This window comes from Pteronotus mesoamericanus, unplaced genomic scaffold (assembly GCF_021234165.1).
Source record: "Pteronotus mesoamericanus isolate MK-2021 breed Mesoamerican mustached bat unplaced genomic scaffold, CSHL_Meso_final scaffold_174, whole genome shotgun sequence".
In the NCBI taxonomy this organism is placed as follows: Eukaryota; Metazoa; Chordata; class Mammalia; order Chiroptera; family Mormoopidae; genus Pteronotus; species Pteronotus mesoamericanus.
Window position 1 is genome coordinate 7703787 of NW_026555309.1, and position 27376 is coordinate 7731162.

At 36.5% G+C, this 27376-nt stretch overlaps 1 protein-coding gene across 1 annotated transcript in view; it reads left to right on the top strand.

Annotated features, from left to right (window-relative positions):
* The first annotated feature begins 1401 nt into the window (after nt 1-1401).
* DNAJC5B (DnaJ heat shock protein family (Hsp40) member C5 beta) overlaps nt 1402-27376 on the top strand; it is a 43735-nt gene continuing 17760 nt past the window's right edge. Inside the window, exons 1-2 of the mRNA XM_054590040.1 lie at nt 1402-1541; nt 26430-26643. Coding sequence (XP_054446015.1) covers nt 1423-1541; nt 26430-26643 — 333 coding nt within the window. The 5' untranslated portion in view covers nt 1402-1422. The remainder of the gene's footprint in view (nt 1542-26429; nt 26644-27376) is intronic.

Consider the following 27376-nt stretch of genomic DNA (forward strand, 5'->3'; position numbering starts at 1 on the left):
CAGTGTGGTGACTGCTGGGGTAGGGGGTACGAGGGGACTAAATGGTCATGGAAAAATAAAATACAAATCGTTAAAAAAAGAAAAAAACAATTTGTTATTTGTGGATACAAATGTATGCAATAAAATTATAATGGGAAGCATAAGCTGATTTTAAAAAGTACCTCATACAATATTTGTTCTTTTGTGACTGGCTTATTGCACTTAGCATAATGTTTTCAAGGTTTATGCATATTGTTGCATGTTTCAGAATTCCATTTCTTTTTATGGATGAAAAATATCCTACTGTATGTACATAGCACATTTCATTTGTCTGTTTATGAACAATTTGAGCTGTTTTTACCTTTTGGCTTTTATGAATGATTCTGCTATGAACAATGGTGTTCATTTTTGCTTAATATAATAACTCATTTAATTCTTACAACAGCCCCATGTGCTCAGGCACATTTTTGTCTCCGATTTACAGATAGGGAAGGTGACAGCTGAATCATGGCAAGGCCTATATTCTAACCCAGAGGGTCTGACTACCGTGCACTCTCTGAATTATACACTGTGCCACCTATAATAAAAATAGTTACCTTTTCCTTTGAACTTACTCTGTCCTAGATACATTATATTCATTGTATCTAAATCCTGAAGATATCCTTATAATGTGGGCTTTTTTATCCTTATATTACAGTTGAAGACGTGAAGGCTGGAGAGGTTAAGTGGTGGATGCAGGAATGCCCCTAGATGTGTTTGCTACGCTGCGTGCCCCTCTTAGCACCAGAATGTAGCGGGAAGATGGCTCCTTGGGACTTGGGATAGCACAACTCTTTCTGGAGAGACCACAGGGAAAGGAGTTATCCCAGGTGCAGAACCTTGGCCCCTGCGGGGCCTCTGGCATCACATTGCTTCAGAGAAGTTCTAACCTGGCTTCTAGATAAGACCAGGATTTTTTTTCTTGATACTTACAAAAAGTTGGTTTTGTTTTTATTTCTTTAAACTCTAACAATGGCCAGGCCAATAGAGTCAAGGTAAAATGGATGATTATTTCCGTTGCTTGCTAACTTTGGGAAGCAAACAAAAAAGGAGTTCTGCAAATTCTGGCAAAAAGAAATCTACATGTGGCTGACCTGTGAGGACTGTTCCTCAACAATTCTGAATTAGCTGGGTGTTTAAACAACACTTTCCCTCTATTTAAGCATGTGGGCAAAGCCACATTCCCTTTGCATGGCCACCTATAGTCTTTAGTACTTACTTGAAGTTCTACTTTTGGCAGTCCTAACCTTTTCCTCCCTTCATTCTGCAGTTGGCACAGAAAAGTACTTCAGGTTGTCATTTTATGAAAGGTCAGAAGGGAACTATCTCCCTTTTAGAGAGTGAGAATCCAGTATGCATAAGCTTCATGGTCATTTCCCCCCTTCAGTTTTATAGCCCGAGAAAATGGCATGTGACACACCTACCCAAAGACAGCGGACTATGTCGACCTCTGGGGAAGCTCTATATGAAATTCTTGGCCTGCATAAAGGAGCATCAACTGAAGAAATTAAGAAAACCTACAGGTACAAAGAAAATTCAATAATGACATTTCCTGTACTACTAGTGATAGTTATTTTGCGATTGGCAAGTGCCTCCAATTAGACATTGGCTTCCTGCTAAGACCAGGTAACCTCAGTTTTGGAACTCATGTTCCCTGTTGTACAAATACAGGCAGATGGGAATAGAGAGGCAGATATTGATTTTGTGAAAGAACTGTCTTGTGATGCTGGGCCTTAAGAAAGGGCAGCCTACATTCTAAGACTACAGTGAGAGAGGTGGGGGCAGAAAGAGAGAGGAAAGAGAGGGAGGAAGGAGAGAGAGAGAAGAGAGAGAAAGAAGAGAGAGAGATCTCACTGTGAATGACTAGGAGTTGTAATTTAACCCACGTGATACAGTGACAACAAATCTGGGAGAGGGATTTGAAAAAAATAAATGGGGGCTTGTTGTCATTGCTATATTATATGTTGTACTTTTAAAATCTTCAACTTTGATCTCTCATATCTAACCTAGTTCCAAGCTAGCTGTTTTGGGGAAAAATTGAAATACCTTTTTCTTTAAAGCTCCAAGGAATTAAAAATAAAAATGATTGAGTACAAAAATAATTAACTTATTATAGAAAATTTGGGAACTACTAAAGATAAAAATAATAACATCTATAATTCTACCTCTAATGATAATTAGTAATATTTTTCTTTCTATTCTTTTTTCTGTTTAGATAAGACATTTTAAAAACAAACTGGATGCATCTGTATTCTTTATCTTTTACTTTAACAAGGTTCTATCATGAAACTATATTGGTATCATTAAATAGTCATATTTTTAATGCTATGGTTATTCTCTAATTTAATTACTTCATAAGCTATTTTTAAACATGTACATTCTTCTTTTTAAAAAAGGTTTTATTTATTTATTTATTTATTTATTTATTGAGAGGGGAAAGGCAGGAGAAAGAGAGGGAGAGAAACACTGATGTGTAAAATGTTGATCTGTTGTTTCTTGTACATGTCCCAACCAGGGAAGGAACACACAGCTCAGGCATGTGCCCTGACCAGGAATGGAACTGGTGACCTTTTGCTTTGCAGGACGTCACCATCCCCCTGAGCCACACTGGTCAGGGCAACGTGTACATTCTTTTAATTTTTCTCTATAGTTTACTACCTTGTACATAAATCATGATGCATATTTTCAATTATTTCCTTATTTATTGAGGAATAAAGTTGTGCCTTTAGAAAGAAAAATAAATCAAAGCATAAACAAAAGTTTATTTTTAATTGGTTACTTCTTATTTGGACTTGTTATTTTACAACTTATGGTTATAGTTGAGATACATAAGTTTAGAATTTTTAAGTAAATAAATTTGTTAGTCATTTACTTTATGGATTTTTGTTTTATCTGTCATGGTTAAAAAGCCTCTCTTATTAAAATATTATAAAAATATTAACCCATTTCTTTTAGTACATTTATGGTTTTACTTTTTTACATTAAATTTTTGATCAATTTGGAGTTTATTTTGACATAAGGAATAAAGGTAGAATTTAAGATTTATTTTTTCTTAAATCACTAGCCCACTGAAATTTATTGAATTCTCTATTTTTATCTATTAATGGAAAAATTCTTTGGCTTTGGATTGGAACCTTTACCATGTGGTAAACTGTAGGACTCAGAATGCTTTCAAGAAACATGTGTTAAAGAACAAATTGTCATTTGAATCCAAACAGTTCTGTGAAAATCGTAAAGTTTGATCCAAGTCATATCAATATTCTAGTTTATATTTCCCTTAAGGTACTAGGGAGAGGAAGAGTCTTTGCTGTTTTACTGTGTTCCAGAGCTACCCAGGGGTGTGCCTGGGAGCTGCTGAGTCCTGTGTGTCCTTGTTTGAGGGTCACTAAACTTGACTTTTAAGGCTTTGGGACTGAGACCTTGTGCTGGTGATGGGAGTTGCGAATCAAAATAATTGTGCTGCAAGCTTAATACCTACAAAGATGCTCTCCAAAATGAGAAAAAAGTGATATCCAACTACTTCCTAAGTTTTAAAACCCACTTTACAAATACGACTTTTAATTGCCTTTATTAATTTCGCAAGTTAAAATTTCAGGTCATATCCTAATTAAGGCACTAATTATGCCGAGCTGTTTGCAAGTTTAATAATTACAACCTAAAGTCTTTTCATGTAATCAGCATCTTCCTATTAATTTTGTTTTAATGTCATACAAATATTTTTTCAGCTGATTAGGGCACTAGTATGCTGCCAAACGCATCTACTTCTATCTAAATTACACATTTGTATTCTGCAAGTTATTTAAAGTGCATGAGCAGGCTGAAAATCTACTGAGAATATTATTCTTATATTCAAGGATCTGGATCAAAGCAGTCAAAATATAGTGAAATTAAAAGCCAATGAAATTTAATAAAATTACCAACTGTTGAATCCATACGCTGCTTGACCTTTGTTGTAATCCTTGGTTGTGCTCTTGAAAACAAAGCTGGGTTAGAAGACATTTTACCTTCTTTTATATTTTATGTTTATTTTTGAGATCATACAAACAGTTATACAAAAATGTCTTCCTCATACCTCAGATCCTCAAGTTTCCTCCTCTCCGTGGAAAGCAATTCCTTGTGTACGTTTCTAGAGAGATCTTATACCTATATAAGCATCTATACAGCCCTTCTGGGCTGGGCAAGATGGTATAGATTTGTCTGTCTCTGTTCCTCTCTGCTAAGCATTACTAAAAAGTCTTAGAATAACGCAAGAGACAACTAAAGTAGAAAGAGAAGATGAATTGTTTAGGGACCACAGGACTAAGGGAACGACACAGTGGTGGGGCATTTTATGACTCCCCACCCAAGAGAAGATAACCCAGGCCTGGCCTTTCCCGATACACACTCCAGCAATGGGAAGGCAGTCAGGTATCTTATTCTTCCTCCAAATTGAACAGGAGCCCTGCCAACAACTCTAGATAAGCCCAGCAGAAGCAGCAAAGGGGACCATCTGAAAGTCCTTGCTACGAAACTGGCCAGAGGACTTCCCTACCAGCCTGAGACTCCCCTTTCTCACCCAGAGACCCTACTTGACAGGGGGTATTAACAAGGAGGATTCTGCAATAACAAAGACATGACCCAGGAAGTGCTTTTTGCAGCCTTGGAGATTCCCTTTCCTCACCTAAACGCACCAGACAACCCAGGTAGGGAAGTTCCTTTTCATTGCACCAGTTTTCTAAACTAGTACCAGTGAGGGCCAGTGGGGGCTCCAGAGGCAGGATAAACCAGACCAAAATAGCACCATAAAGACTCTGAAAATTAGATTGTCAGTGGATACACAGTCCACAAAAGTGAGCTAGAAACTGCCTGTTAAACCCAGAATGGCTGCTTGTTAAAATAAAAATATGTAAATAGGACTCAGAGTCTCCTAACATAACAGCTAAGATGTCCAGATGAAAATAACTCATTGTACCAAGAATCAAGAAAATTATAACGTGCATGAGGAAAGATAATCACCTGACTCCCATACTGAAATGAACCAGATATTGGATTTGTGTGGTATTTTAAAGTAACTATAATAAAAAAGATTCAGCAAGCAATTATGAATCTCTTTAAACAAGTGAAAAAAAACAGAAACTTCATCAGAGAAATAGTAGTTATAAGAAAAGAACCAAATGGAACTTAGAGAACTGAAAAATAACAGAAATGCTACAGCTAACTGGATAAACTCTGTAGTAAAGGGAGGTGACTGAGGATACAAACAGTGAAGTTGAGGGCAGATCAGTGGAATTTACCCAGAGAGAAAATAAACAACAGGGTTTTAGGAACTTGTAAGGCTGTAACAAAAGATCCAACATAACATTGGAGTCCTAGAAGGGAAGGAGGAGAATGGCATTGAAAGAGTAGTTAAAGAAATAATGACTAAAAATTCTCCAAACTTGGCAACATCTATAAGCCTACAGATCAAGAAGCCGAGTGAATAATAAATTTGATAAATATAAAGAAATTCACGCCAGGACACATCATAATTAAACTTCTGAAAACTAAAGACAAAGAAAATACCTTGAAAGCAGACTGAGAAACAACACATAATTTATATGGGAACACCAATTCAAATGACAGCAGATTTTTCTTCTGAGACAACAGAGGCCAGAGAGAAGCAGCACATTTTTCAAGTGCTAAAAGAAAAGAACTGTCAACTTGTGAATTCTGTATCTGGTAATACTACACTTCAGGACTTAAGGGGAAATAAAGTCATTCTCAGATAAAGGAAAACTAAGAGAATTTATCACTAGCAGACCTACTCTTAAAGAATGGCTAAAGGATATTCTCCAAAAAGAAGAAAGTGATGAAAGGACTCTCAGATCATCAGGAAAGGAGAAAGGAAAATGATGGATGCAGAAATATGGGTTAATACAATCGATTTGCCTCCTCATGAATTTTCTAAATTGCATATGATGATTGGTGTAAAAATTATAACATCATCTGATACTCAAGACAATTATATCTAAATTTGCGGAGGATAATGGGACCCAAATGGGAGTCAGGTTTATACATTTCACTCAATAATATAATATCAGTAGACTGTGATAAGTCATATATATAGACATAAACACACACACACACACACACATATTTACACATCCACACATAAAACACTAGAAGCAAATCAAGATGAAATCCCTAAAAATATTCAAATAACTCACAGGAAGACAAAAAAAAAGGAGTGAGGAACAGTGTACACAAACAGAAAACATATAATAAAATGATAGACTTAACCCCTAATACAATAATTACATTAAATGTAAATGGTCTAAGCATATATGATATTTTTCCTTCCTTGTTATACAAATGATGGTATACTATCACTGCTATCCTGTACTTTGCACTTGTCTCTTAACAATATACCTTGGAATTCATCCTCAGGAATGATCAGTTCATAAAAAGTTTCATTTTTCACACTACAGCATATTCCATTATAAAGATATCCCATAATTTAAGCAGTTCCCTATTAATAAATATTTAGGCTGTTTTCTATCAAGGTTGCCTTTTTAAACCAACTTAGAGCTTCACAGGAAAACCCTGTGGTACCAGAAAGGTAAATAGAGGTGGTGAGAGAGAAACTATCTTGTTTCCTGTCTACTTCCCAGTATTTGCTATGCTTCTATTCCAAATTCCTGGAGCAAGGATCTAAGACCCAGCTGGGTCGATGCTCACCCACGTCTGGCAGATTCTGCCTAGAGATCCAGAATCACAAATACCCATTACCTTAGCAAGGACTGTGGGATCCAATTCTATGGAAGGAAAAGTGTCAATGTTATCTAAAAGAGATATAGAGTTGGGAAGGAAATTATCAGTATTTCTAGTTCTTCATTCCTTCAAAGAATTAAAATAAAGAGCAGCCTCACAGATCTATTTAAGCCCCTTCTTCTATTTATAAATTTGGATCAAAAAATCTTTCTGAGTGAAGCATCTTTTTTCCCTACATTGTCATTTTTCCTACAATAGTGAAATCGTATTTCATTTATCAGATGATAAATTGGAGTCCTCAGCTACCTCAAAGGACAGCTGGGAGGAATGACAAGAGGAAGGCTTCTACTGTGTCAATCCATCATGTACTGAAGCTCTTGTCTCATTGAAATTTTGTAAAGAGAAATGAGATCTTTTTTTTCATACTATGTGGAACCCTTTGTGGAAAAGCACAATGAAAATACCAGGTACTATTATGAATGGATAGATATCCTCGTCATCCTTAAATGTCTAAAATTATCCTGCCATTTGCTACGATTGTCAAAAACCATTCATCCAGCTTAAAGTGACTTTTTTTGCTCCATGTCAAAAGTGTCACATCACAGGGTGAGTCTCGTGGTACAAGCCTCATCCACGGCCTTCATTATGGAATACATCTGCCTTTCACGTCGCAGAGCAGAATCGTTCCAAGGAGCTTGAAGTTTAAGGCTCGTTTAATCCAATTTTCTCATTTCTAGGTCATTCTACTTAATCCTAACAGTGTTTGCAAGAGATAAGCAAATATTTCTCTCTATTCTCTGGCTGCCTAAAACTCTCTACTCCCCTTTTCATGCTGGCTTTAGGAGACTCATTTGAGTTAATCAAATACACCTGGAATGGCTAAGCGGTTACCCATCTTGCACATATTTGCCCTAACTTTAAACTGGCATGTTTTTTCCTTTTCACCAAATATACATAGTCCTTCTGAGGCAACAGGAATCTGAGTTAGGAAGCCAGGGAAGAAGGAGATGAGGAGAGGAGGAGGGGCAGATGGTCCGTTGTTGAAATATGAGACTCAAAGATTGTTGTCTGATCCCCAATACCAGGCTTTGGCCCCTTTCAAGTGACCAGGAACTTGAGTTCCCTCTAAAGTCTTCATCAGCCAAGTCCTTCTAGGAGTCTCCTGTAGGAAAGTATCCCAGGATCCAGGAGTGAGTTCATCCCCAGGTAGCAGTGTTGCTCCTTGTTAGTGATGTCTGCTTTTCATTCGCTCAGTGGGTGTGTCCTTGGTCATTGCTAGGCACAGCTCTGGGCATACTAGGTTCTGCAGGTGTAGCTCCTCTGGTTCTCAGCTGGGCATAGCTGCTCTGCTGTATTTCTGTGCCACCCTACTAGGTCTGGCAGGTGTAAGACGTACTCCTTGCTAAATACTCGGTGTCCAAGTCTTTTGATTACTCCTCCAGGCCAAGAAATCCCTTATGCTATTTATCTTGACACTTGAGGGAGTCACCAGTGCCTGCTAGAAGGTAGAAGGCTGGATATAGGACTCCTTCTTTTTTGTGATACCCTCTGTTAGAGACTCCAGTGAATATAAAAATTTAGTACAAAAGCTTTTGTCTTTTCTTATAGATTTCTCTCTATAGAGAGACCCAAACCTGGGCTCATAGGTAAGTCAGAGACGAGCAGTAATATCCGTATTCTTAGAATCTCCATACTCTCAGAGAGATAAAGCTTTGCTCTTGGGTCAAGCTCATCATGCCTGGCTCTTTCTTCCCGAAGACCCTGCCGGTCCTATCTCATCCCCAGAGAGGCTTCTGTAAAGCTGCCCCAGTGGTTCATCAGACTTACACAGCTGTGGCTGCCCCAGCAGGGGATGACTTGGATTTCTTCCTGGAAGTTTCTTCAGGCTTGGGGGACTTCTGGAAGGCTGCCTCCAGGCCTCCAAGCGTGCCCTGATGTTCTCAAACTTTCAGTCATGAGCAGTAGGCTGTACTGGCTCAAAGATGCATCCACATCCCTACCATAGCCCTACAACACACAAGGCTAACTGTTCTGGATTCTCCTTAGTAACTTGAAAGAGGTAAATGTATTTTGCTGCTCAGCAAGCATCTTAGGTGTGTGATTAGATTCTTCTTTTCTTGATATTGACTGGCACATGAAAATCCTTCACTCCAAAGTCAGTAGACTGTTGATCTATTCATCATGCTGCTACCTGCAGAAGCCAAGAAGGCTGATGGGAGCACTAAGCAGCCACTGGTATGTCTAGAATTTCGCACATTCATTAATGGCTTTCTAGCAGCAAGTTCTTTTCATTATTCAACAACTATTTATTGAGCACATACTATGTGCTGGGCATACACAATCCCTGTACTTTTGAAGCCTATATTCTGGGCTTAATAAAGGGAAACTTAATAATAAGCAAATAAGTAAAACATACAGTCTATCAGATGTCGTAAGTTCCATGCAGAAAAGCAAAGCAGGTGGGAGGTATTAGGAGTGATGCTAGAAGTTACATATTCTCTTTAAGGTGTTCCACATAGAATTTTAACACTAAGATCTCTTGGTTGCAGTGAATTCTAAGTATAAAGAAATTAAAAGCATAGGGTATAAATGCAGAAAAGACCTGGATTCAAATCCCTTCTCTTAGCCTCATTTTCTTCATGTAATACAGATAATGATACTGAGCTCAGAGGATTGCTGAGGATTAAGTGAAACGATACATGTAAAGTGTTTAGCTCAGGTCTGGCACACGGGGTACTGGGTGCCACAAAGGATACATATGAGTCCCAGAAATAGCCCTATAGGATGGCATTCTTCAAACTAGTTAGGGCCTGGGCACAGGGAGATTGTCCAAGGAATGTGTGTGTGCATGTATGTGAGTATGTATGGGAGGTATTTATGTTCTGTGACATTTCAATTCCATTGCATACATTTTAAAAAGTGTTAAAACTGTTTTATTTTAACATGCCAATGTTGGTACTATGCTGAAAAGTTTATATTCTTTGCATCTGTTCATTCTCATAAAAATATTGGTACCAATTAGAATGTGGAAGGAACAGTCTTATGAAAATTTTAAGAGGCATATAAGCAAAAAGTTAGAATGAGAGAGAGAGAGAGAGATGGAGATCCCCAAATATTATACCCAAAATGTTTACAAGGAGTCATTTAGGTGGGTTTGGGAGAAGGTCTGTGGGGGACCTTATCTGAGGTTTGCTCTATGTTCCATGGTCCACTGTGTGTTCTATCAGAGCATAAAAACCTTACAGGTTTTTTAGTTCCCTCTCCTCTCCCACTCAATCAGTTCCCTGAAGAAAGGCACTGTGCTTTGTCTTCCTTACACTTCCAGCCCTAGCACCACACTAATGTTGCCAAATACAAGAATGAATTAGAAAATATTAGATTTTCTCCAGGTTTTCTCCTTGATTATATTCTCAGTTTCTTCAGGATCATTCTCAAATGTTTGGTCCCCTAGCTGGACAGGGAGTCATTTACTGACTCAGTAAATAGAGAGGGGCATATCAGCAAGGAAAGGTCATAGTTGGAGTTTGGGACCCGGTGCATTTTGTATGGCCATGGGACCTTCAAATGAGAAGTAATTAGTGAATAAGGAAGGGAAAACTGAAGAAAATATAGCCAGTTATGCAACTTGGAGAATGTAAGTCTTGAGTATTCAAAATCTCATGTGTAACTTAAGTGTTAGTTTTTATTTACATTGATATATATTTTTTGAAGTAAGATAAAAACAAGATTAGGATGCCCAAAAGGGAGGCTGGCTGGTTTGCCTTGGTGCAAGAATCTAACAAAATGCTGGCCTACTTACTGAATAAGATCTAACTCTTCTGTAACATCTGAGACCACAAAATCAGAGTGAACTGGTTTTATACATCACACCTGGGTCTCTGTGCCTCATGGATGAGCTTAATTTCTCCTTGTTGGCAAGGCACCAAATATTCTGGTTCACAGAGCAGCAGGAATTCAATTCATACTTCTATTTCATTCAATTTTACCTGGAACTTTCTGGAACTCATCTTTCATCTTGAAAGAGGCTGAGTTGCCTCAGTGAGTCAAAAGCTGTTTACACAAGGAGCAGGAAAAAGTGTCATTTCCATAGTGATTTGTGGCAACCCCAAGCTGTGGTGCTTTTACCCATGATTATTAGCAATTACAGGTCATAACAGAGGCTGCTGATGAATAAAGTGTAAATGTCAGGGGAATGCATAGCTAATAGAAGAATTGTAAATATTTACAAGGCAAAGTGATGATTCAAGCTCACAAGATAAATTGAAATTAATCCCTATCAAACACTAATATGTTTCCTGAATTCTAAAACCTTCTGTTAAAATAAAGAGAACAGAATATGAAGCTATATCAGAGTTATCTTCCAGGTCAGCTGCATAACCTCCCTTCTCCCATGGCAAATCTTCCACTTGATCCTCTTATTTCTTCATGCAACTTCAACTTCATTTGTTTCTGAGTTCTAGAATCATAATGGTCAATGACTTCTTTTACTCATTCACTCAATATCTATTTAGTACTGGGTACTTATTCATATTGTACTGTGAAAGATGAATACACACACACACATACATATACATATACATATACCTATCTGTATCTATATATAAACACATAGTTTATACCATTTAAAGAACATATAAAGAGTTAGATTTAGTAAGGCTTAAAAGATACATACTGAAAGACAAATCAAACAAGGGAGTCTGTTGTGAGGGGAATAGATTAACTTGAGCATTGGATTCATATTAATCAATTAAATAAAAGTGAATGCTTCATTTCATCATTCATTCCTGTCCCAAGCACTATAGTAGGTTCTGGGAATACAATTATAAGCAAATCGTGGTTACTTACGTCATGTAACTTGAGGTATGGTGGAGGAGACAGAAAGTAATCAAATGATGACAAGAATGTGTATAATTACTGATGAGATACAGTGTCCTGGAGGAAAAAGCATTGCTCCACAAGAGTATATAACAAAGGCAGCTGATCTGGACTAGTGATTAGAGAAGTCTTCCCGAAGAAAGTGAATGCAGTATTAATTTTAGTACAATTTATATTAAAAAGTAATCAAAGAAAAGCCAGAAGGACAAGCCACATTCCAGCATATATGGAATGCTTTTATGTGCCAGGCATTATGCTCGGTGATTTGTAGTCATCATGATATTGTCACATGTCTATATTGTAGGTACTATTATTGTCTTTCTTTTACACTTGAGGAAATGGACTTAGAAAAGTAGGTTAAGTAGCTGTCCAGAGTCATACGCACTAAGTACTTGCACTTGGATTGCCTTACTCAAGCCCACAGCTCTTAATAATTGCATCTCTGATTTAAAATAGCTGCCAAGAATCCTAAGGATTCAAAGGCCAGAATCTGAGGGATGAGCCACACTGGAGGATGGAGCAAAGGCCAATGTCTAAGAAGGAAGCCTGGGGATGAAATTCAGGGTTCTTAGTCCCTCTCTCTACTTTTGTTTTTAAATATAGAAGTAGAGACAGGGACCCACAATAAGCACCCAGCTCCAAGTTCCAGACAGTGTGACGAAGTGGGCTCACTCTCAGCACACCTAGGGGATGACTGCACGTACCAGGTAATGTGATGTCTGTCCTTGCACTGGGGCCAGAAGTGGCTTTTGGTATTTACTAGAAAAGTTTGTATTATACACTTGATGGTTAAAATAGTAAGATCCATAAAGGAATTCTTATAGGTCCTAAGGTAATGTAATGCACCTATATCTGGCCATAGTGTAAAGTCCAACTTCTTAAGTCATTTGTTGATATAAAAAAAAATCATGGCACATTCAGCATAGTTACTTGCTATAATACTCTGCACATACAGCTATGCCTCATGGACTAGGTGCTTGATAAATAATTGATGAATAAATGCACGCATGCAAGCATAAATGAATAAATCAGTGAGAAAAAGCAATACTTCCTGGGTGCTTTAGCAATGGTTGTCAAACCAAATAATCTAAAACACTAATTGAAAGGAATTATGTAAACATAAATTTAAAAGTAAGAATATGAAGGTACAACACTGTTTGACCTCAATGAAAATTGTTACATCTATTGCATAACAAAATGTTCCTTAAGTCTGCTTTATGTCTATCAGTATTCATATTCAGTATTTATTATTTATGCTTATAAAACAAAAGCATAAATAATAAAAGTATACTTTCAAAGGGATATGTATGTTTTCTATAAACTTGAATATATTTTAATGAAATTGCTGTAGATGCTAAAAGTATTGATAGGAAATGATGTCAGTGAAAATGGTAGCATAAGGAACTCCAGGGTCTGCTCATCCATAAAAGCAGCTAAATATCTGAAAAAAGGGTGTCAGGATCAACCTTTTTGGAACCTGGAAACTAACCAACTATAAAACATTGTTGAAAGAAATTGAAGAAGATACAAATAATGGAAAGATATTCTATACTCATGGATTGAAAGAATATTGTTAAAATGTCCACATTGCCCAAAGCAATCTACAGTTTCAATGCAATCTCTATAAAATTCCAATAGCATTTTTTCACAGAAATAGAGCAAAGAGTCCTAAAGTAGGTATGTAACCACAAAAGACCCCAAATAACAAAAACAATATTGAAAATGAAGATCAAAGCTAGAAATAACATGTTCCCTAATTTCAAACCCTATTACAAAGCTATAGTAATCTAAACAGTATTGTATTAGAAGAAAAAAATGACACATAGCTCAATAAAGAGAGCCCAGAAATAAATCTATGCTTTTATGGTTCAATTAATTTATGTCAAAGGAGCCAGGGATGTACAATGGGGGGAAGGACTGTTTCTTTACTAAATTGTGTTGGGAAGACACAACAGTCACATGCAAAAGAATGAGACTGGACCACTAACTTAAACTACACAGAAAAATTTCTTCCAAATGGATTAAAAACTTGAATGTAAGAACCTCAACCATAAAACTCAAAGAAGAAAACATGGATGGTAGGCTCCTTGACATTGGTGTTGGTAATGATTTTTTTGGATTTGACCAAAAGCAAAGACAAGTAAAGCAAAAATAAATAAGTGGGGCTACCTCAAACTAAAATGTTTCTGCATAGCAAAGAAAACCATCAATAAAATGAATAGACAACATACTGAATGGAAGAAAATATTTGCAAACCATGTATCTGATAAGAATTCAATATCCAAAATATATATAGAACACATACAATTCAGTAGGGAAAAAAACACTCATCTGGTTAAAAAAAATTGGCAGAGGATCTGAATAGATATTTTTCCAAAGAAGACATACTGATGGTACATGAAAAGTGCTCAACATCACTAATTATCAGGGAAATCATCAGAGCAACTGCCTGCTGAGGGCTTTGACTGGAACCAGTATTGAGAACTGCTATTTAAAGCAGGAGACAAGGTTTTCATAACCATTTCTCCTACATTCCAGTCCTGTTTTCCCTTGATGTCCAGAGTTCAATAGAGATTGCTGTCTTTAAAAAAATAAGAATGAAAAAAAATTCCCAGGAAATGTAATAAGGTTAGAGGTCCAGAAACTTTTGTTGGGATCCTGAGCCAGTTACTGAGATCTTGAATTGTATGCAGCTCTCAGATTCTGGGTGAGCTGTTGTTTGGGGAGGAAAAACATTAAAATACAGTATTCAAAGATCTTAGTGGCTTGCTGAAGACTGCCAGTGGTCTACTGGTGTCAGAACTTCAAGTCCTCATTCCCTAAAGTGGTACTTTCATGATTAGTGTAGATCAGCGATCCCCAACCTTTTTGGCACCAGGAGCCAGTTTTGTGGAAGACAATTTTCCACGGACCAAGGTGTGGGGGATGGTTTCAGGATGATTCAAGCACATTGCATTCATGCTCACTTCCTGTTGTGTGGTCTGTTTCCTAACAGGCCCAGACTGATACCAGTCTTCTGCCTAGAGGTTGGAGGCCCCTGGTATAGACAAATAATTCTATCTAGACTCTAAAATATCTATGTAGACATTTTATCTACTGTGTCTGTATGAATATTTTAGTCTAGTCTACCTTCTTAGGGAGGGTAAAGAGCTGGCTCTTAAACCAGCCATTGAAAAGAAACTGCCTAAAACAAATCTCTATCAATTTGCATTTGAACTTTTCAGAAGTTTAAGTATTTTTAACTCTCATATTAAAAAAAAATACCCAAGCATAATGCTTCATAAAGTCATTACACATTCTAGTATAAATTTGGGAAGATTATTTGCCAAGGAATCATTTAAGTACAGAGATATCACTGTCTTGGTTGCCACTAGAGGTCAGCACTTGACTCTCGATGTGGGAAAAGACCAATTCTCTGTAATAGATCATCATCATCATCATAGTTCCTGCTGTTATCTCATGTGATGTCTTGAGTCATGAATGTGACTGTGGATCCCAGTAAACACCCAATTACTGGGGTGAAGTGCTCAAATATTTCATCTGTAAATGTGAGGAAATCACAGGACTGTAATGTGCCTTCAGAGGCCCCTAGGTGGGGCTTTGATGGTAAATTACTTGAATCATATATGCTAGAGCAGCCGGTATTCAGAAATAATTTTATAGCAGAGGTAGTACTGGCCTAATTATCTGATTTGAAGCAAAATGGTGCCCTGGCCTTGTTATTCTGTCCTTTGATTCTATACTAATCCTGGCCTAGTAACACCTGCTTCCTTGAGCCCCACTAACACTTTCGTTCCAGCTTATTCTCAGCAGCATATTGTATTAAAGCTTCTGGCAGGGAGTGGAACTGTACTGGGTACAATTACACAAAATGATTGTAGGGGGTGTGAGAGACTTTGGGGCTGATCAAGGGAAAAGATATGACCAAGAAAGCCAGTAACACACAACATGCTTTACTGGAGGTGCTTCAACAGGATCACATGAGAGGGGAAATCCCTCATGACATGAGACTACCCAGAGATTTATAGCATGGGGCCACCCTCAGGAGGGGAAAAGGGCACAGGCACTCCCAGCAGAGGGGGAGATTGGAAAGGAGGCTTACTACCTAGCTGATGCCACTTAGAAGCATTGAGGAGTCTCTAAGTCAGAGAGCTGCAAAGGGCCACAGCAGCTTGGAGTCCTATAACTTCAAGGCTGTAACTTATCAATGGCCAGGAGAGGTAGGGTATGTAAAGTAGGCAAGCTAACAACCCTTGCTCGGGTTATTTTTAAAATACTTGAATGCATAAAAATGTGAGTTTGTCACCATTGGGCTTTTTAGCTATGGGTCTCAGCCTGCAGTAAAGAAATAACACATGGGTCAACATAGAGGTGTTTTGGCTAATTTATATAAGAGTGATATAAAGCCTTTTGTGAAATTAATATGTGAGTATATTAAAAAAAAAGAGAACATAAATATAAAAAGTAACCAGAAGTTTCTGAATTAAGAGTTTCTGATTATCACTGGCTAGGTAATTTGTACCAATTCTCCCATCTGCTGAGAACAACTAGAAAAACTAAAAAGAAAGTTCTATTTCTAAATATACATCCTAAAAGCATTTGAGAGTAAAGAATTACTGCTGACTAGGTCATAATATGGAAGAAAAGAAGCTGAGAGGCTGAGCAGAACTCTACAAAGGGGGAAAAGCGGAACTCTTTTGGACCCTGACCCAACAGGAATGGAAGTCCTGCAATTCTACTTAGACTCCAAAGCACTGAGCCCAAGGAGAAAGAGTAAAAAGGAAGTTCTGTAGTTGGTAATTATTTTAGCGATCCTCCCCACACTCTATGTCCCCTGGTATTCATGTCTTTGTGTAGCTCTCTTGAATCTGGCTGGCTCTCTGACCTGATTTAACCAGTAGAATGTGGCAGAAGTGATGATTTACCTAAACCTTTAAAAGGCCTAGCAGCTTTGACTTTTGCAATTTGGCTTAAGTTAGCCACGACTGATGAAATATAACTACCCTGAGACCATCATGTTGCAAGGCACCTCAACTAGCCATGTGGAAAAGCAACATGAACAACAGAGTCCCCTGCCCACAGCCCTAGCTGAGCTCCCTGCTGCTCCCAGCCAGTACAACTTACCAGCAGGCCATGAGGCCATCTTGGAAGCAGATCCTTCAGCTCCAATTGAGCAGTCCTAGCCAAAGCCAGAGAGAGCAAGAAAACTGTCCCCACCAAGTCCAACCCAATCACAACACTGTAGGCAAATAAACAAAATGCTTGTTGTTTCAAGCTACAAAAATTTACTGTCTGGTATAAGATAACATCTCCTTAGTTCTCCAAGTATTTCTTTAAAAGTTTTTAAAATATAATATCTGGCACACAGAGATGACCAAGTATACAAGTCGAGACAATGTGAACAAGAATCAGCAGAAATGAGAAAATAGAAATAGGACAGTGGAAATCTCAGGTATTAAAATGATCAGATACACATTAAAAAATAACTATCAGGATCAAGAAGATAAATTACAGCAATGAAAATATGCACAGAGAACTGAAAATTATGAAAAGGGACACTTCAGATTTTTTAAATAAACAGATAAATTTTATAACTAAAAAATACAAAGACCAAACTCAAGGTCTCAAAGGTATGGTTCAACAGGTTGGAGAGCTGTCTGAAGATAGGCCAGAAGAAAATAACCAGGAAGAATTATAAAAGTACGGAAAATAATACAAGAAGATAAAATGCACAGAGGATTAAATTACATGGTCTTAGGAGAGTAGAATGAGAATTAAGGAGAAAGTTATTTGAAAACATAATGTATGTGAATTTTCCCAGGTTCATGAATGATATCAATCCCTAAATACCAGAAGAGAAGCCCAATAAAAGCCAAGCAGAATAAGTAAAAACAATATATCCAAGCATATAAAAATGCTGAAAATCAAAGATGAAAAGCCTTATGGCAACCAAAAGCCTTATGAAAAGCCTTATGAAAAGCCTTACAGACTATCTTCAAAGAACAACAATTAGGCCGATTACTAGACTTTTCCATGGAGATAATGAAAGCCAAAAGACAATGGACTGAAATCTTTGGTATGATGAAAGAAAATAATTGATGGCCTACAATTCTATATGCAGAAAAAATACTCTTTAAAAATAAGTAAAATAAAGATATTTTAAGCTAAACAAAAACCATAGGAATTAATCATCAGCAGGCCTGCACTAAGGGAAATACTATAGATGTTCATAGAAGGAAAATGATCCCATGCAATAAAATAGGAAAGCAAAGTAGGAAAATATGTGAGAAAATGTACAGAAGTACTAATTGTATAAAACATCATTAAGTGCTAAATGTATTAAACAACAATTCTTGGGGCTTAAAAGACTTATAAAATTGAAGTACATGCTACCAACAACACTTAAGTTGAGGGGAGAATATCAGTGTTACTGTTTTTCTAAGACAAGACAAAAATTCATTGACATTATACACTGATGAGTCAAGAATTCTGTAGTCTTTAGGAGGACCCCAAAAGGAATAATAAAAGAATGTACAGTTTCCAAAGTAACAGAGGGGAAAAGTAGAATAATGAAAAAGAATTGACCCAAATGAAGACAAAAAAGAAGAGGTAAGAAAATATATTTTAGATGGACCAAAAAAAGATACAACACCATGATAAAGTGTAGTAGATTTAACCTGAAATACAGCAATAATTATATAAAATAAACAATGACTAAATGCTTCAATGAAAAGAAACAGTGTCACTGTGAATTAAAAAACAAAACTATATGGTATTTACAAAAGACATCACATATATAAGGATATAAAAAATTTAAAAATAAAAGGAGAGAAAAATATATTCTATGTAGATGCCTAATCAAAGAATGTTGGTATAGCTTTACTAATACCAAAGTAAAGACAAAAAGTATTACTAGCAATAAAGAGGCATATTTCATAATAAAATTTCATTTCAGCAAATATAAAACTGATGTGCATTTGTATGCTTTAAAAAAATGTGGCCTAAAATACACAAAGCAAAAAGTGACAGAACTTTAAGGAGATTTATGCAAACCTACAGTCATAGTGGAAGATTTTACCATACCCTGCTTGATAGATCAGTAAAATGGTTAAGAATATAAAAATATTTGAGCAAAAATTAACAAACAATCTAATGCTCTTATATAAGAACAAGGCACTGGGCACTGAACAGGTACAGGTATTATTCTTTACACATGGAACATTTATAAAAATTCAACATATAATGAGACATAGAACAAGTCTCAAATTTTGAGGAATATAAATCATATAGAATATGTTCTCTCACTGAAGTGCAAGGAAGCTAGAAAGCAAAAACAAAAAGATGGCAAGAAAATTTCAATATGTTTAAAAATTGGTAGAAACAATTTAAAATAACTCATGGGTAAAATAAACCATAATTAAATTTAGAAAATATCTAAAACTGAATGTTTCACGTTAAAGCCTGTAGAATGCAGTTATGACACTTTGAGGAAAATTTATAGAATTCAACGCATATATTGAAAAATTGAGTCTGACAATAAGTAAAAAAATACATAATGACCAAGCTGAGTTTTATTCCAGGAATACAAGCTTCACTTAATATTATAAAATCAATTACATTAACAGATTCAAAGAAAAAACATATATTCTCAACAGATGTAGCAAAAGCATTTGATAAAATTCAAGATCCATTTACTCTTAGTGAATAAATGAAAGAAGAAGGGGAAAAGGATGCCTGCTATAGTCACTCTTATTTGACATCTTACTGAAGGTCTTTGCCAAGACTGTAAGATAAAAAATGTAAATGGTATAAGAATTGGAAAGAAAAAAACATTATTTGCAGATTATATGATTGTGTATGTAGAAATGCAAAGAACCTATAATTTCTTAAAATTAATAAATAAGTTTAGGGAGTTTGTGGGATAAAAAGTGTTAATATATAATAATCTTTTATATTTGAAATCAACTAGGAAAAATTTTCAGGTCAAAACCACATACAAAAAATTAAATTCCCTGGAATAATTCTATTAAAATATATGCAGGACCTATATGATAAAATTATAAAACTCTGAGAAACATTTAAAAGTTCTAAATAAGTGGATATATTACACAAATGTCAATCTCCAAATTAATCTAGAGAGTCAACGCAACTGCAATGAAAATCCCAATAATGCGCGCACGCGCGCGTGTGTGTAAATTGACAAGCAAACTCTAAAAATTATGTGGAAATGCAGAGGACTCTGAATAGCCACAGAACTGTTAAAAAACAACAATATGGAAGAACTTCCTCTTAAGATATTAAGATATATTTGGAAAGTATCATATTTAAGACTGCTATTGGCCCAGAAATAGCAAAATAGAGCAGGATAGAGAGCCTAGAAAGACAAGAAAAATATTTAATTTTATAAATAAATGGTGCTACGACAGTTGGATATCCATTTTAAAAAATCAAATTGGATGCCTACCTTCTACCAAATTTAAAAAAATCAGCTACAAATGGATCATCAACTTCCATGTGAAATGCAAATCTGTAAAGATTTTAAAATTATATAGTTTATAGGACAATATCTTCCTGAATTTAAGAAAAGTGATTAATTCAACTAAATTAAAATTAAGAACTTCTGTTTGTCAAAAGATTCCATAAAGAAACTAAGAACAATGACAATTAAAAGTAGCCCCAGAAGTGAAGAATACATATGCAATGCAAATAACTGACAAAGGATTCATATAAGAATATGTATTTTTTTAAATCATGCAAATTAATTCTAAACATCAAACTAAAAAATGGTAAAAGACTAACATGCAAATAAATAGAGGATATCTTAAATTAAGAAATGCACAGTTAACCACAAAAGAGGATTGTCAAATATTAAAGTGTCTGTCAATACAAATTGTCAGGCAGATGTGCATTGGAGATCATATGTTTTCTTATATTTTCACTTGGGTGTTGCCTGAGTTTCACTGAATCTCCAGTATTATGACATATTATCAGACTCTCTATAGCTGCAAAATGTGCTGTACACCTAGGGTTACTAATCTAGGGTTTGTTTTCACCGGCAATCTCTGATTTATAGTAGTTCATCTTCCTATCTATCATCAGTTTCCTTCCCTTTGTAGCCATTTTTTTTCACCTGGAAAGAATAGTCTACAATATGAGCTCAGATTTTGCTTTCTTTTGCTATCTTTGCAGTACATGCTGGCTCCGTGTACTCTCCTTCTTCTATTCTTTTGTCTTAGGCAGCAGGTGTCTTTATTCTGGGACATTAGAAAGATAATAAACTTTGTGGCTGAGGGATTTTTAACAGAAATCACATAGCAGTAAGGAAATCTTTCAAGTAGGGAGCAACAGAAGGTGACTGGAGAAAGCAGCTGAAAATATGTTGAGTGGGGAAAGGCAGCTAGAGACACAGCCATGCCTGAAGCTCAGAGGCCAGCCTTCCCACACAAGAAGTCTCCTCTGACATTCCAAACCCATGGAGATAGATTTGAACTACAGCTGGGGCAACATGGTCAGAATTAGGTCTTAAGTGACTCAGAAACTGAGAGAATAGTAGGTAGATCTCACCTGAGTGTTAAGTGTGCAAGGAAGAGAACTGACTGGAGCGTTACAATTCTGAGAAGTATTCCTATGCCTCTAAAAAAGGTAGGTCTTAAGGGCCTTAAGTAATCCCAACTATAAATCCATGTTTACCTTCTGTGCCACTCACTGACTTCACTGTAAATAGTGAATAGCTGTCACTGGATTTTGAAGTGGAAATTAGAGGCATTGTTGCTATTTCTAATATTAATTATAGCCATACCAGATTAACAGGTAACTAGAACTAAAGAAAGATTTAGAATTAAAGCCTCACATACTGGTTGAATATTATGTTCACTGTTAAGTATAACATGATAAATTTATTAAAAGAGATCTTTAAAATTAATATGTGAGTAAAGGTACATTGAAATGTACTCCATGCAGTTTCTTTCACCCTAAATCTTATACATGTTTTCTTGCTCTGTAGATAATTCCTAAGGGGATGGGTCATCTATCAGCTACCACCTCCTTGAGCGGTTGTGTAATTTTGGCAGCTATCTCTGTAAGCCGTATTTCCTGAGGATTCCTCAGAGCTGAGAGTATCTGCCAAGAGGAGTCAAAATGCTGCTGGCAACCAGGAATTGGATTTGTGACAAATGGAGGTGTTCCAGCCCTCTGAATTTGCCAACTCCATTGTTAGAGGAATGTGATAAATGGTTGAGAGCATCTGCCCTTGTGAGCTGACAAAGATCCAGGAGTTAAAATATGACAGGAAGCTGGGTTCTCCGGCTAAGTCTTGGGCAGTGTCTATCAGTCTACAACTGAATGCTAGAAACAAAGAAATGTACATAAAGAGCCATTTTCCAGGGATTTCTTTCTTTCAAAGCAGAAATTAACAGCTCTTGGATTTGATGGTCTACACATGATCTCTGGAACTAGTAGAGAAAATGTTGCAATTGTATTCTAGGCCATAGAGTGGGAATTCCAGGAATATCAAGCCATTAAAATTAATGTGCTTAAAGAATCCACTTGAGGTTTTTTTTGATGATGATTGTTGTATCATTAAAGTTTGAGGACTTCTTTCTGTCTTCCTTTTCCCCCCTTTAACTTATAGTGGGTCATTTAAAGGAACAACTCTAAACTTTCAGCTATTAAAAGAGTGCAGAATTTGTAACTAGAGCTTTAAATTGCTTAGGGAAGGAAACCATACAAGTAATATGTATATTTTTTATAACAAGCAAAAACAAAACAAGGAATTACCTATAATCCCAACATGCATCTATAAGCACAGTTAATTGTGGTTATAACCTTCCATTTTACTCTTTATTTTCTGCTTTATTTTTCCCTATATGAAGACATTCACAATTGTCTGTGTATATACATGTGTGTTGTGTGTGTAAGCCAGTCACCAAAGATTTCTATATCACTAAACTCAGTGATCAATTCTTAGTCTTTTTAAAAAATATATTTTATTGATTATGTTATTACAGTTGTCCCAATTTTTTCCCCTTTGCCCCCCTCTGCCTGGTACCCTTATTCCCTCCAGCAATCCCCCCTCTTAGTTCATGTCCATGGGTCATGCATATAAGTTTTTTGGCCACTCCATTTCTTATACTGTTCTTAACATCCCCCTGTCTATTTTGTACCTACCAATTTGTGCCTATTAATACCTGCCCCTTTTCCCTCATTTTCCCCCTTTCCCCTCCCAGCTGATAACCTTCCAAATGGTCTCCATATCTATGAGTCTGTTTCTGTTCTGCTTGTTTGCTTAGGTTGTTTTTTAAATTCAGTTGTTGATAGTTGTGCATTTGTTGCCATTTTAATGTTCATAGTTTAAGTCTTCTTTTTCTTATATAATTCCCTTTAACATTTCATCTAATAATGGTTTAGTGATGGTGAACTCCTTAGTTTTTTCTTGTCTGGGAAGCACTTTATCTGCCTTTCCATTCTAATTGATTTGCTGGCTAGAGTAAGCTAGTTTGTAGGTCCTTGCTTTTCATCAAAGTACTTTTCAAAAAAAGTACTTCCAGTACTTTTTGCCGGTTCCTTCTAGCCTGCAAAGAGTGTTTTGGGAAATTAACAGACAGTCTTATGGGAACTCCTCTGTAGGTAACTCTCTGCTTTTCTCTTGCAGCTTTTAAGATTCTTTCTTTACCTTTAACCTTTGGCATTTTTAATTATAATGGGTTTTGGTGTGGTCCTCTTTGGATCCAACTTGTTTGGGACTCTCTGTGCTTCTTAGACTTTTGTGTCTATTTCCTTCACCATATTAGGGAAGTTTTCTTTCATTATTTTTTCAAATAAGTTTTCAATTTCTTGCTCTTCCTCTTTTCCTTCTGGTACTCCTATGATTCGGATGTGGGTAAATTTGGGGATGTCCCAGAGGCTCCTTATTCTATTCTTGTTTTTTAAAATTCTTTTTTCTTCTTGTTGTTCTGTTTGAATGTGTTTTATTCCTTATGTTCCAAATTGTTGATATGAATCTCGGTTTCATCCCCTCCATTGTTGGTTCCCTGTATATTTTTCTTTATTTCACTTAATGCATCCTTCATTTCTGTCTGGGTCTTTTTTATGCTGTTGCAGTACCCAATGATTTCTTTGAGCATCCTGATAATCAGTGTTTTGAAGTCTGCATCTGATAGGTTGCTTATTTCCATTTAATTTAGTTCTTTTCCTGGAGTTTTGTTTTCTCATTTGGGTCATATTTTTTTTTGCCTCCTCAATTTGGCAAACTCCCTGTGTTTGTTTCTGTATTAGGTAGAGTTGCTTTGACTCCCTGTCTTAGCGGCACGGCTTATTGTAGAAAAAGCACCTGTAAATTATGTGGGGTGGAGCCTAAGGTGGTCACCATGGTGGGGCAACCCATTTCACCACTTTGTGGCTCTCCATGGGGAAGGCTCAGAGAGGGGACAATGCTGCTGCCTGGCCTCTAGAGACTAACTGAGAGGAAGTTGTGTTCCAGCACTTGCTCCCCCGCAGCCGGCCCATCACTTCACTTTCCCCCCTTCTCCCTCTATGCCACTTGTGCCTTCCAGCTGTTGCTCTGGTGCTGAATCCCAGAGTGGGTAGGTCTGCATGAGTCCTAAGCCCTTTGTGGGCAGAGAAGTCTCTTAAGAATCCTGCAGTTATTTCCACTGCCCCAACCCCACTGATTTTTGTAGGCAGAAGTTATGGGAGCTTATCTTTTTGGCCCTGGAACCCTGGGGTGGGTGGTCTGGTCTGGGGCTGGGATTTCTCGCTCCTGAGGTATCCCTCCCCATTTTTATCCACCACATGTGAATGTGGGACCACCCAATCCACCACCTCTCCATGGTTCTCTGCACCTCTCCATGCCTCCACATCTCTGCTCCTTCTACCCATCTAGATGAATGTGGTTTCTGAAAATCCTTGGTTGTCAGGCTTCCATACAGTTTGATTTTCTGATGAATCTGGGTGTTCTTTGTTTTGTAGTCTAGTTGTAATTTTTGCTGTAGTTGTGCGTGGAGGCAAAGCATGTTTATCTACACCTCCATCTTGGCCTGAAGTCTATTTTTAAAATTTCAATTCTTAGTCTTTATCATATATGACCTGTGAATGGCATTTGACACATGTGACCTTCTTCAAATACTTTGTTCACTTGGATCCCAAGATCCCCTATTCTCTGGATTTTTCCTTCTGCATCATTCATCTTTCTTTTTATCTCTTTTGCTGGTTCCCTCTTTCTAAAGCTCAGTCTTAGGACTTCTCTTGGACCCATACTCTTGGAAATCTTTTACCATTCCATGGGTCTTAAAATTATCTACTTGCTGAGAACTCCCAAATGTACATGTCCCTGAATATGTATAAAATGAACCTGTATGAAAGGTTTGTAAAATGACAAAATAGGCATATTGTGCTATAAACACAAGATTTCATCATAAATTCTGCACATAAAAAATGTCTTCAATAGTTCCGTCTGTAAGAATTTATAGATACCCAAAACATCTCTCAAAAGGGCTGAAAAGTGTTTTGGTTAAGCAATTTAAAGTGAACCATCATTGTTTTAGTCTTTTTTATTCTGAGTTCAAAGTTAGAATGGATTATACACCACAATTTGTACTTTTAAATATTTTGGTACTTTTAAGCATTCTGATACTGAGCTACTTTATTATTCACTTACTTTCTAACCCAACAATACTCTGATTTCTATAAAATAGGTGTGGCTTTTCCCCAACTTATTGTTTAGATTGCTTTATAGGATACACTTTACTTTTCTGCTCTACTTATGGCCTTTATTGTTCCATTAGGATAAAACAATTTAATCTAAGCTGATAAAATAAACAAAAGCTTAAGGTGTATTTCTACATGTACCTATGATGGGCACAGTAGGGAGAATAAGTCATGTCAAATTTCCAGTAGATAGTCATACAATTAATTGACTTTTTAGTGGAAAAAATACTATAGACTCAACTATGAACATGACTTAAATTAATATTTAAATCTCCCTGTAGGGAGCCACCAGATAGAGCTTGACTATCATAAACTCACTTTTTAAAAAATACTTGAGTATAACTGAAGAATAAAGAATACCCTCAAATCACGCCCCCCCCCCCCCACCGCCACACACAATGTAGCACAACACATATCCACACCCTTTACACCCTTTACAGACTGCTCGATGGTCCACAGAGGAGACAGGACTTTTTACTCACAAGTAAATTTCAATGGATTATTTGAAGTGGAAAGACCTATTTGAAAAGAGGTAAACTATACATTTGAATACAAGGGAAGTCACAGTATTTGTTCAGAAAAAGAAAGGGAATTTGTTTGTGGAAGATTTATGAAGGGGTTGTAATGTCTGTTCAAGGGAGAATAAATTAGAAAAATTTTTCGATAGTTGAATTTAACTTTTAGAATACGTGGTGTGAAGCAAGTTTTGTTAATCCTGGAAAATTCTTCCAGTTCTAAATGGAATTTTGGTATAAACTGGTCCTGAGCTGGAACTTTTAATGTTCCATGAATGTTGCATGTTGAGGTAGGGTCCGGATCAGCTTCCAGGTAAAAATAAAATTCACATATTTGCTAATAGCAAGATGTCTTAGACTCAACAACCATGCAGTTGAGAATCTCTTTGAGAATGTGCAAGGAGAAACAATACTATTTTGCCTACACATTAGAAACAAGAGACAACATTTACTAAACACTTGCTTAGTTAAATCAACATTATCATTTCACATATTTACATGTATAAAGGATGTACAAATGAATAGTGCCCTTCTAAAATGTCATTGTAATTTGGGTCAAATAACACTTTTCCTTACTTTTTTTCAAAGAAAGTTGGCTTTGAAACACCATCCAGACAAAAATCCAGATGATCCATCTGCTGCAGACAAGTTTAAAGAAATCAACAATGCCCACACAATACTTACTGACATGTCAAAGAGAAACATATATGACAAGTATGGATCGCTGGGACTATATGTGGCTGAGCAATTTGGAGATGAAAATGTTAACACCTACTTTATGTTGTCAAGCTGGTGGGCAAAGGTAAATCATATTTTTCCTTTAAAAACAATTTTCTGTTAGATCATGATATTATTCACTTTTTTTATACTTGATCTCAAAGAAAGCCAACTTTATATATTATTAAACTCTTGTAAATATAAGGAAATATAACTCTGACGGAAAGCTACTATTTGAGGATCATTTTTGCTTTAGCTCATCAAATGATTATAATATACAGCATGACTTAAAACCCTTCCAGACATTAATTATATTTGAATTTGAAGTTTCAGGTTAATTCTGACTGCCCTCTCTCTCCCCATAGTGACTAATTAAGAACTGACTCATTGCTCAAAACCAAAAATAACTTATTAGTGTGACAACTGTTTAATAAATTATTATAGGAAAAATTTAGCCATGTACTTTACTATTTATAACATAGGCTACATCAGCAAACACAATACTTGGGAGAGTATGTGATAATTATGTCATAGGTTCTCATGAAGCCTGCAATGAGTTTATGGAGAAGGAAATGAGGAGGGGAAAGGTAAGAATTCAGTGGTACAGAACAGGGAATTGGACTGATAGAGAGAGGGAAAGAGAGAAAAAAGATATCTGGCCAAGAAAAAGGCAACATTTTTAAGGGCTCAGTGAAATTAGAACTGGTTTTTGACAGTAAATTTTGTGTGGATTCCAGGGGATCCCTAGTACATGTATGTTTGTTCATGGCTTTATATTTGTTTATGAGTTTTAATATCTTCATCTTCTGATAAAGATG